Consider the following 12,500-nt stretch of genomic DNA (forward strand, 5'->3'; position numbering starts at 1 on the left):
TGGGAGCAAATATTGGACATCCTGCTTGAATATGGACTGACAAATGACCCTTTACTGTTCATTACCAGTCGCCAGTGATGTAAATGCTCGGCAAAAGTGACCAAAAGCATGATAATTGAGAAATCAAAGCTATTTTCTACTATCCCTAAAACTACCCCTTGTCCCTAAAATAATGTCGTCAGTTATCCCTAATCCCTAAAATTATTTTGCCAGTTTTCCCTTATCCCTAAAACCCTTAAGAGGGCCTCAGTTGGTATGGTATTTTGAGTATGCTAGAGCTCGTGAACCCTGCACTGAGGAGCTTTGTTCCTAACAGGTTGATCCAGTTAATTAAAGAAATATGTGTTTTGACGGTAAAATGAACATAACAGTGAAAAAGAGATTATTGAATGTGCTCTTGGTGTAGGTTGATTGCTTGCAAAATTTCGTAATTGTGACAGAAGAACGTGAAGATTAGCTCAAAATTAATTGGAGTTGTTTCTTAACTTCAGACAGTACTGTTTCGGCCTTCTGGGCCTTATCAGTGCATTGCTACAATCTCAAACGAAGTTTAAGCTTAAAAAGCCACCCCAAATGTCCCACACATGTGGTAAATCTAAGCCATGCCAGAGTGCTTAAGTTAGCGAGCTGGTGAGCATGCGCAATTGCCAGCGGAAATGACTCATCCTAGTAGAGTGCTCAATTTGGCATGAAAGCCAAAGCTTTGTAATGTCAAAGAGCTATATCTAACCGCAGACAGTACTTGCATTTAAAAACTTAATTCGAGACAGATAAAAGCTATACTTACAAGAAAGATTAAGAAACGGTACAGAACAAAAACCCAAAAAAGAAAAACAAGATCATCATTACAACGGAGCACGCAAACAGCAGGGTGAACCCAAACAGAGCGAAACTATTCCCGAGAAAGACGATGTTTGTCAACTTAAACCCAGTATACCTTATAATGGCCCTAGAAAGAAGAAAGCCTTCAATCGTGGAGGAGTCTCTACCCCGATTAGCTAACTCACTTCAACACACAAGACATAAAGCACGGGAGAGAGGCAGTCTCCATGTCTAACGCCACGCAACGAAGGAACAGGATCCGAAAGGAAATCATTCACTAAAATACGCATGTAGGCACCATTATACAAAGTAAAGATCCAATTCCGAAAAGATGGGCCAAAGCCAAAATGCTCCAAAAGATTCATCAGAAACGAACGATTAACACGATCAAAGGTTTTCTCCTGATCTAATGAAACGAGAATACCGGTCTCGGCGGTTTTCTAAATAAAATCTAAGTATCACGAAGAAGGGAGAAAATTAGAAGAAATAGACCGACCTGGAACAGAACAGGTCTGATCCGGGTCCACAATAGAACTCAGAACCTTCGATAAGCGAAGAGGGAGAGCCTTCGAACAAATCTTATTGTCCACAATCAAAAGGGAAATGGGGCACCAATTTTTCAGATTCTTCCGATCATCTTTCTTATGAACCAAACGTGTAACACTTGACTTTATTGAATCACAAAGCTCGCGGTGGACTAAAGATTCATTAAAACTTCAACCAAAAGGGGGCCCAAAAGGGGCCAAAAAGCACAGTAAAACTCGATTGTTAGGCCGTCAGGGCCGTGAGTTTTATTTCTATTAGAGAGCTTAAGGTCCTTGCACTAAGGTGCAGTATTGCGGTTTATCAAAATATCTTGATAGGATGTTATTTGTTTGAGACTTGATATTTGGATATTTTATTGATATTTGGGTGATAATAAAATGATAATATCGAGGAATCATTTTCATCATAATGTGCATGTCAAATATTAAACTATCATTATCATTTGAGATTATCATGATAGTTGCTCAATAATTTTCGCTTGCAAATTCTGTAATTGTCGCCATCAAATCTTTAATTTGAAAAAGTGGTAAATTGAGATATCAAAGTATCACTCTCAAATCTTGAGAATAGCATGGAAAAATATATTTCTGAATAGCAAGCTATAATATCATGTATCACTCTCATTCTCAAATCATGTCTTACGCAAGTGATTTTATCATGTAACAAAGAAGAACAGACACTGACAGTGATTGTTTGATATATCATGATAATATCAAAATTCTCTAATAAAGCTGGAGAATACCACAATTGATCACTCTATTACCGGGTAGAAGAAAACCTTACTTAATAAAAATGTTGTGATAATATCATGATTTATCACTATATCACAGGGGGAAGAAGAAATTCTTACTTAATTAAATATTCTGATAATATCATGATTTATCACTATATCACAGGGGGAAGAAGAAATTCTTACTTAATTAAATATTCTGATAATATCATGATTTATCACTATATCACAGGGGGAAGAAGAAATTCTTACTTAATTAAATATTCTGATAATATCATGATTTATCACTATATCACAGGAGGAAGAAGAAATTCTTACTTAATTAAATATTCTGATAATATCATGATAAATTATTGTTATACATAAAACGAAAATTTCCCAAGCAGGGTGCGAGTTGGGCTGTTGTTAATTCAAACTCTGGTGAGGTTTCTTAAACAAAACTGAGGCAAAATTTTCCGAAACGTAAAAGTATTATGTGCTCTCTGGTGGAGAAAATGCCGCTTTTTACGAGGTAGAAATTAACAAGTTTATTGGGGGAAAGCGGCTGGGAAGCATCATTTTGTCCCAACCATCTTGGAAGAAGGGGAAAACTCTTGAGGATCTATGTTGGTATTATTCCCAAAGCTCGTAGTACCGTGATTATTCTTAAACGTTTATATTATAGTTTAATTTATGCACATCTGTCGCATTGCACTGCCTTATGGGGAAGTACCTACCCGACTAAATTAAATTGTTTACTACTGCTATACAGAAAAGAGCATTAAGGATTATAACACAATAAGGCTGGCGAGATCATAGCAGACCCCTGTTTACTAGATTAATTAGGTATACTGAACATCTTTCAAATTACTAAATTACCATCCGGAAGTATTCGGAAGTATTATTCCGAATTATTCCGGATTATTCCGGAAGTATTCGTTCCTACTCCTGTGATGCGGGGCATGAATGAGTACAAAATTGTCAAATTCTCGAGCTGTGAATTTTCTTTGAGAACGTTTTCTGGAAGTTGTCTTTTAAGACATTTTATTATAAATTATGGCCATGTTCTTGACATGACGGGTTATCATACACCTTATTCTAAAATGACCGCCATTTTAGTATTCTCTTGTTTGATTGCAAATTGGCCCTTTAGGCCTCGTTGAAGGTTAAATATTCTTTTGAATTTTACGTTTGAAAGCGAGGCCAAAACGGTCAATTTGCAATCAAACAAAAGAATACTAAAATGGCAGCCATTTTGGAATAAGGCGTATAGCAGCCTTATAACCTGTTAACAACACTGTTAATCGGATGTTCTGATTCGGAAAATAATCCAGGGACGTCTAAGCTAAATATTATCAAATAGTGATATTGTGCGTGTTCAAGATCGTGCGCTGCGGGCAATAAGAGGTACGTGAGGGGACTCCTCAAACGCGCCAAGCTGCCAGCACTTAGCAACAGGCGTTTGCAAGACATCCCCACACTAATATACAAAGTGAAAATTTAGCTTGTACCAAGTTGTGTCAGTATGTGAGATATTCAAGGCCAAGAACTCTCACTACGACCTCAGGAACTGTGATTTCGAAATACTTTGTTTCAACACTATACGTTACGGAAAGCACTTACTAAGCTTGATACCAAGGGCCATTAGTTTGGTCTAAACTTAGTAGTGAACTCAGGAAAGGGCGAAGGCTTAAAAGCATTTAAGGCCAAAACATGAAATAGATCGCTCAAGTTACATAGATAACAGAATTAGTTATTAGTTGCCGCAAGCTTCGTTGCTTATGCAACTAAGTAGATTGGTGTCCCCTAATAGCTTCCTGTATAGTATATATGTTGTGGTTTAATTTTGTTTTTGGTTTGAATTTTGAAAAAACCAGTTCATTTTTTTCTTTTAACCAGTTGAAATTTTTAAAACTGGTTCTTTTTAATCAACTGTCTAAAAAAGGGATTTTTTCTTTTATGTGCGGTGAAGTTAAAAAATTAAGGGCTTGGCTTTTTCAGGGGTTTAAAAAGAACTAGACATCTTTACCTCCCCTCTACCCACCTACCCCTCCCTGATTTCTGCGTTACCTCGATCCTACCCCACCCTTCCATCACACATCTATGCTTTCTTTCCATCAACCATAAGCCAATATTCTTAACCCAAAAGCCAAGACGACAGTTGTTTTAGACTAAACACTGCAAATAAGTGATTACTCCAATTTGACTATAACTACAATGCGTGCCAATCCCTTACCCAGAATGCAGTGTCTGACACGTGCAGACTGCAGACTAACCGTAACTCGTAGTAAAATCTAACCGTTCTGAAATGGGTGCTTAGACTTAAATACTGCTTCTCAGCGTTATTTGTAAGCAGCCTGCAGTTGTCATACACCGCCTGAAACGCTAACTGACTTTCAAATTAGTGCGTAAACCTAATTGAGAACTTAACCCTAATCACTAAGCTGAGAATTTAACTCTAAACACTAAAAATTACTGTTCACATGCATAAATAATTATTATTGGCTTTGATAGTATCAGAGACAACAATCCATCATAATAATCTTAAAATAATTTTCCTACTTTATTTTATACATACTCCATAAAGTTAATTACAGAAAGATATCCAAATATGTTAAAACGGGAAGTGTTCTAAAGAAAATTAAACCAGTTTAAAAATCTAAACCGGTTTGAAAAAACCAAAAACAAAATTAAACGGCAACATATACATTTAAATAAAGTTCTAAGGTTATATTAGAAGCACGTTAAGTTTAGACGAAGTCTATGGAATAGTATCAGATCTGTCCAAAAAAATATTAAGGTGGCTCTGAACTATGCCGTGAGTTCTTATTTTAAATTCTAAAGACGCAAAAAACGGTGCTTGTGTTTCTTTTATGAAATTGGAGCGGAATAAACGTACAAAAGGGTGAGGTTCGGACAATTTTTTATACAAAGTTCTTATGCCGCTAAGCTACGAACTAACTGTTTTAGGGGCAACTTGTAGTTAGGACAAGCAATTTCATATCCCACTATACTAAGTTCAAATGCTGCTCTGCTAGGACCATGGTGTTTAAGGGGAAGGTTCGCGCTTCAGCGGATTAAAGTTGAAGAACATATATTCTGGCTGTTCGTAAAATTCAATCGAGGATCAGCAATAGGTATCCTTCGAACAACCTTGCCGTGGAAATTGAGTAGATCTGGGTGCATTCATAATTAGGAGATGCCTTCTTCCACTTTGGAAGAACTGCTGTAATTTATTTGTTATAGTTTCTTGGAAATTTTCGTAGCAGTGAGATTGAAATCAAACATTTAAGAAAAAAGACACAACTTGTAAATTTGCACGTTTCGGATACTCAGGTATCCATCTTCAGTTGAAGGATGTTTGTAAGTATTATTCTACAATTTGTAATTTACACCTACTCGTTACATACTTTATGTAACGTCACTCACTTGTAAACATCCTTCAACTGAAGATGGATACTGAGTATCCGAAACATGTTTTTCAAATTTTTGTAAAGTTGTGTCGTTTTTCTTAAATGTCACATTATTGTTATTTATGATTTCACCACGGGGAACACCACACTGCGTCCACACTCAACTCAACTACCAACAACGACACCAAGGCCAAGTAAGTAAAAGTCACACTCGATTGTGCAGAAAAGATCATCTTATAAATTTGATTGGAGAAACTCGTTTACTTTGTTATGCAAGTAAGATTTTTCTTGCCCGAACCCAATCAGGGAGACCGTCACGACCCCTGTGAGGCAAGACTTCTATTGTAACGACACTAGCCGCACATTTGTCGCTTTAGTGTTATTGGATGTCATAACACGTGTTTATGTAAAGATTTGTAGTTAGGCGTCTTTAAGATTTATTCGTGATGTAGTTTTAAGTCATTGTTACTGTTATCATCAAGAGCCAGTTATTTTGCAGTTTGAATATAACAAAGACAAAGATTGCATGAGCTCATTGTTAATTGGAGGTTAGAATGGCGCGACAAGTTTGGTCATGTCACTACTGCGAAATTTTTAGAGGATATTTATTATGTGGTGTATTTCGTATTTTGTGTTGCTTATCCTTGGTACTGGGTAATGATGACCATTTTGTGTGGGGTATTCCAACAACTCCTCCTCGAACGCTTTCTGCACCATCTACGTACAACTTTGCCTGTAGAAGGGCCACCAAATAAGAAGAAAAAGCAACTTAAACTAGGAACTTAACCCGTTTAATACTCAAGCTGCTTCCAACGACTCGTCCATAGTCTTTTTCATGCTTTAACTTCAGTTTTTGAATTGAGTTAATAACAATTATGTTATTTTACTTTTAGGCATTTTCTCTTCGACAACAGTGGCACCAACTACCACCCCTTCTGTCATCCTCCCCTCTGGACCAAGTGCACTAAACCCGACTTCTATTCAAACCATTCTTCCTCAAACGCCTTCTGCACCAGGTAGGTACAACGTTACTGTAGAACTAAGCAATCCGATGAAGACGAAAAGCAATCTAAGTAAACCCGATGACGATGATGATATTACTGTCGTGCCCTTTTTGCTTTTGACTTTTGTTGCAAACGTATCGATTATAAGCTTTGCATCTTAAAGTTTTGGGACAGCGAGCTGTAACGTGGAGATGAAAGATGAATTATCATTGAAACACTGGTAACATTTTCTGCCCCATAAACTTGAGAATTCATGACATCATCCTCGTCCAGCACACTCTTCATCTCTTTTCGGAAGCTTGTTCGTACGATAAATAGTTCTTTCATGGCTACCGGCCTTTTCCCTCACCGCGTGGGATCTAAAGGCATCAGAAAGATCTTAATAAATTCATTAGAGAATCTTTGGTTTTTTTTCCATTACTACGGAATTTCAATTTCAGATACGTGTCTCTGATTGTGATTGGTGTTGTTGTCTTCAATAGTTTACTTACTGATAATGCTAATTTTCTTTCAGATTGTGGGTCTTTCAGAAACAACACCCTGAGAAGTCCCGGATATCCTAACAACTATCCAAGAAACATGGATTGTGTCTATCGAGTTCCTATTCCTTTTGACCAGAAGTTGGTCATTTACTTTAACTTTTTTGAGTTGGAACGCCATTGGAATTGCTGGTAAGTGCCAAACCATTTAGGATTAGGTTTGTTTTCCAAATATTTGCTCTACGGTGCACCTATTAAAGTTTGATTTGCGTGGGCGTGAAAATGTATTGGGGGTTATAAACGGAAGCCTTAACATATTCGTTATAATGAATTGGAACATCAATCAAACTGCGGGTAAGTGCCAAGACGTTAGCCAATAATTTGCTTTGCAAATACTTTGCTCTATTCTACATCGATTACAATATTTAATGCATAGGTACCTTGTTGTGTTCTGGGATGACGTAAATGAATTTTCATTTGGAGATTATGAACGGACGCCCAATTATACTGTCATCCTATTTCATCGAGCCTCATTTAGATTATCAAATTTATAGGATTGCTGGTGGCCTTGTCTTTAAGTAATTAGATTTCAAGCCAGAAGCTACGAAGGCGATCAGCTGATGTAGTTTGGTTAGTGAGCGTGCAGCGTGTTTTGAACAATGTAAGCCTCGACTAACTCGGTATCCGACCGCTTCCAATTAGCATGCAACGTTTCGTTCAGCAATATTTCTAGTGACATGCCACCTTTGGAATACAGCCCTGTTCCTGTGGATCACACAATTGACGAGTTAATGATTACACCATTGAACGTTCTCTCTTGGTCGTAAGGGAAGGATTTAAGGCCGATCTCACTCACTGCTGTGTTAAGCAAATAATTGGAAGGTTTTGTGTTCTCGTGGCTGTGCCCTATTGTGATGCCTCATATCGACTCCCATCAGTTCGGCGGGATCAAAGATTCGTCCACCTCCCACGCCTTGGTACGTCTTATCCACGAGTGGCTGCAAGGAGCTGAGACCCCTAAGGCGGTTATTAGATCTTGCCTGATTGACTTTTCTAAGGCATTTGATCGAATCGATCACAACATCTTGATTCATAAGCATTGCCTACTAAATGTTCTGCCTATCTTATTGAACTGGTGTGCGAGCTTTCTTCAAGACCAGTCCCAGGGTGTCAGGCTTGGTCAAGTGAAATCTAGGTGGAAGTATATCAATGCCGGGGTACCACAGGGGACCAAGCTTGGCCCCCTGTTTTTCCTGGTCATGATTAAGGACTTGTCTACCTCCCTTCCTATTTATAAGTATATTGACGATTGCACTATCTTCGAGGTTGTCACTCCCGCATGTGTTACGTCTACTCTGCAGAAAGAGGTGGATCAAATAAACCAGTGAACAGTTAGCAACAACATAAGACTCAAGGCAAAAAAGACCAAGGAGCTCACTATCTGCTTTGCAAAGAGTCAAGTCTTCCTCGAACCCCTCGTTGTTAACAATCCACAACTTCAGTCTGTCCAGTCAGTCAAGCTACTTAAAGTTATCAAGCACGATCTTAAGTGGGATCTTCATGTCGATTCAGTTTTTTTGAAGTAAGCGGTTGTACGCTTTAAGGACAACAAGGAAACTGCCAGGAACGCAGGACTGTCTTGATGATCTAGCTTTCAATATTATTTAAAAGTATGCCCAACTTAACGATCTTTCCATAGTTGTCAAAATATGCGATAAAAATCGCACAGAATTTCGAAGACAGGATTTCTATGCAAATAATTTGCTATTTTATGATGTACCCAATTTCTCGACCTGGTTTGACATGAATGTGACATCTTTTCTTTGATTGCTATTTGATTAACGTGCTTTTGTCCTTTTATATGATAGGTTCGACTATTTAAGAATCAGCAATGATAGGAACCATATAATCGGCACATACTGCGGTTTGCAAACTGGACGAAGCGTGCTGATTACCAGTAGCGCAGCTGTGTTGTCTTTTCATTCAGACGGGAGTGCTCAATATAGAGGATTTGACCTATCTTTCTCTTTTCTTCCACTTGGTAAGTTCATCGGTAACATGCTGTCGAAGAAGTGTAGTAATGCGAAGGTGGGCGTTATGTAGGGTAAAGCATGGCAGTGTAGTGTAGTGTAGTGTGGCGTGGCGTGGCGTGGCGTGGCGTGGCGTGTTGTGGCGTGGCGTGGCGTGGCGTGGCATGATGTGGTGTGGTGTGGTGTGGTGTTGTGTGTTGTGGTGGAGTAGTATAGGGTAGTGTTGTGTTGAGTAGGTTTTAGTAATGTTTGGCGTATTGTGGTGTCCTTGTTGTATGTGGTTATGAAAAAAATTGAGTTGGGGAGCCCTGTTAGGGGGAACTATCTCTTGTCCCTAAAATTACTGAGACTGTTATCCCTAAAATTCCTTTTGTTTGGAATTTGACAATATTTGGCAATTCTGAAGTGTAAAGCGGCCCGTTTTTTTTAACAGATAATCTAACACTGTATAATTATACGAAAACTCTACAGCTTAACTCCAGGACACAAGCGGTCGAGCGAATTAAAGAGCCTGGGAGCAAATATTGGACATCCTGCTTGAATGTGGACTGACAAATGACCCTTTACTGTTCATTAGCAGTCACCAGTGATGTAAATGCTCGGCAAAAGTGACCAAAAGCATGATAATAAAGAAATCAAAGCTATTTTCTTCTATCCATAAAATTAATTTGCCAGTTTTCCCTTATCCCTAAAACCCCTAACAGGGCCTCAGTTGGTATGGAATCTTCAGTATGCTAGAGCTCGTGAACCTCCCCTGGCTTCGTTTGCTTTTACTATGACTAGATCCCCCTGCACTGAGGAGCTTTGTTCCGGACAGGTTGATCTAGTTCATTAAAGAAATATATGTTTTGACGGTAAAATAACATAACAGTGAAAATGAGATTGTTGAATGTGCTATTGGTGTAGGTTGATTGACTGAAAAATTTCGTAACTGTGACAGAAGAACGTGAAGATAAGCTCAGAATTAATTAGAGTTGTTTCTTAACTGCAGACAGTACTGTTTTGGCCTTCTGGGCCTTATCAGTGCATTGCTACAATCTCAAACGAAGTTTAAGCTTAAAAAGCCACCCCAAATGTCCCACACATGTGGTAGATCTAAGCTATGCGAGAGTGCTCAAACTAGCTAGCCTAGTAGAGTGCTCAATTGGGCATGAAAGCCAAAACTTTGTAATGCCAAAGAGCTATATCTACCTACAGACAGTACTTGCATTGAAAAACTTAATTCGAGACAGATAAAAGGTATACTTACAAGAAAGACCAAGAAACGCTACACAACAAACACTCAAAAAAGTAAAACAAGATCATCATTACAACGGAGCACACTGTTTGTCAACTTAAACCCAATATACCTTATAATGGTCCTAGAAAGAAGAAATCGTTCAATCGTGGGGGAGTCTCTAACCCGACAAGGTAAGACTTCAACACACAAGACATAAAGCACGGGAGAGAGGCAGTCTCCATGTCTAACCCCACGCAACGAAGGAACAGGATCCGAAAGGAAATCATTCACTGAAATACGCATGTAGGCACCATTATACAAAGTAAAGATCCAATTCCGAAAAGATTGGCCAAAGCCAAAATGCTCCAAAAGATTCATTAGAAACGAACGATTAACATGATCAAAGGTTTTCTCCTGATCTAATGAAACGAGAATACCGGTCTCGGCGGTTTTCTAAATAAAATCTAAGTATCACGAAGAAGGGATAAATTAGAAGAAATAGACCGACCTGGAACAGAACAGGTCTGATCCGGGTCCACAAGAGAATCCAGAACCTTCGATAAACGAACAGGGAGAGCCTTCGAACAAATCTTATTGTCCACAATCAAAAGGGAAATGGGGCACCAATTTGTTCAGATTCTTCCGAACATATTTCTTATGAACCAAACGTGTAACACTTGACTTCATTGAATAACAAAGCTCGCGGTGGGCTAAAGGTTCTTTAAAACTGCAACCAAAAGGGCGTCCAAAAGGGGCCCAAAAGGACTGTGAAACTCGATTGTCAGGCCATCAGTTTTGTTTCTATTAGAGAGCGTAAGGCCCTTGGAAGATTCGTCGCGTTCGGCAACAGAGAAAACAAAAAAAAAAAAAAAGAGTGGAAGAACACATCATGTAAGGGAAAGACAGTTTTCCTATTGATCCGGATCCGCATTTGTTGTACAAAAAGCGAAAATTTGCCAAGCAGGGTGCGAGTTGTGCTGTTGTTGATTCAAACTCTGGTGAGGTTTCTTAAAAAAGCTGAGGCAAAATTCTCCGAAAGGTAAAAGTATTATGTGCTCTCTGGTGGAGAAAATGCCGCTTTTTACGAGGTAGAAATTAACAAGTTTATTGGGGGAAAGCGGCTGGGAAGCATCATTTTGTCCCAACCAGCTGGAAGAAGGGGAAAACTCTTGAGGATCTATGTTGGTATTATTCACAAAGCTCGTAGTACCGTGATTATTCTTAAACGTTTATATTATAGTTTAATTTATGCACACCTGTCGCATTGCACTGTCTCATGGGGAAGTACCTACCCGACTAAATTAAATTGCTACAGAAAAGAGCATTAATGATTATAACACAGTAAGTCTGGCGAGATCATAGCAGACCCCTGTTTACTAGATTAATTAGGTATACCGAACATATTTCAAATTACTAAATTACCATCCGGAAGTATTCGGAAGTATTATTCCGAATTATTCCGGATTATTCCGGAAGTATTCGTTCTTACTCCTGTGATGCGGGGCATGAATGAGTACAAAATTGTCAAATTCTCGAGCTGTGAATTTTCTTTGAGAATGTTTTCTGAAAGTTATCTTTTAAGACATTTTATTATAAATTATGGCCATGTTCTTGACATGACAGGTTATCATACCCCTTATTCTAAAATGACCGCCATTTTAGTATTCTTTTGTTTGATTGCAAATTGGCCCTTTTGGCCTCGTTGAAGGTTAAGACGAGATTTTTTTGAACATCGAGCAATAAAGCGCGCCAGCGGCCAAAAATCCCATAAGAGCTTGCGCGCATCTTACTTGCAGATCAGGACTTGTACCGTCGGCCATATTGTGTCGAGGTGGAAGAGCACATAGAAGTTGTGTTGAGTGCAAGCGATTAGCCAACCATTTTACACAGGTATTTCATTCAGTCACTTCGGAAAGATCTGTAAAGCTTTGAAAAACGTTTTGAAGCGGTGAATTTATCGTATTTAGTTTAACCTTCTTGCAAGGTTATAACCAGTACGCAAATTGTTCGAAAAGATCTTTCTGCCGTAAGATTTCGAGTTCTCCGACTCTGCTAATAAGAGATCCAGTCTAGAATTAGTGTGTCAAGACTTGCTTTTGGACTATCTTGAGACTGCAAACCTAGGATGAATTCTTATTATACTTCTATTAAAATAGTGTGAACAGTTCTTTTGTCATTGCCTTGTCTGTGACCGGTGATCTGATATTCGAGTTAGAGGTAGTCAAGTGGATGTGGAAGCAGCTTCTGTCACTTGCGTTACGGTTCAGTGAGGTTTCCT

At 38.7% G+C, this 12,500-nt stretch overlaps 1 protein-coding gene across 6 annotated transcripts in view; it reads left to right on the forward strand.

Annotated features, from left to right (window-relative positions):
* LOC137978715 (cubilin-like) overlaps nt 1-12,500 on the forward strand; it is a 101,934-nt gene that overhangs the window by 28,706 nt on the left and 60,728 nt on the right. For all 6 annotated transcript variants that reach the window (XM_068825737.1, XM_068825740.1, XM_068825738.1 and 3 more), the window contains 3 exons: nt 6,384-6,506; nt 7,009-7,165; nt 8,842-9,014. In XM_068825737.1, coding sequence (XP_068681838.1) covers nt 6,384-6,506; nt 7,009-7,165; nt 8,842-9,014 — 453 coding nt within the window. The remainder of the gene's footprint in view (nt 1-6,383; nt 6,507-7,008; nt 7,166-8,841; nt 9,015-12,500) is intronic.

The sequence above is a fragment of the Montipora foliosa genome, chromosome 12, assembly GCF_036669935.1.
Source record: "Montipora foliosa isolate CH-2021 chromosome 12, ASM3666993v2, whole genome shotgun sequence".
In the NCBI taxonomy this organism is placed as follows: domain Eukaryota; kingdom Metazoa; phylum Cnidaria; class Anthozoa; order Scleractinia; family Acroporidae; genus Montipora; species Montipora foliosa.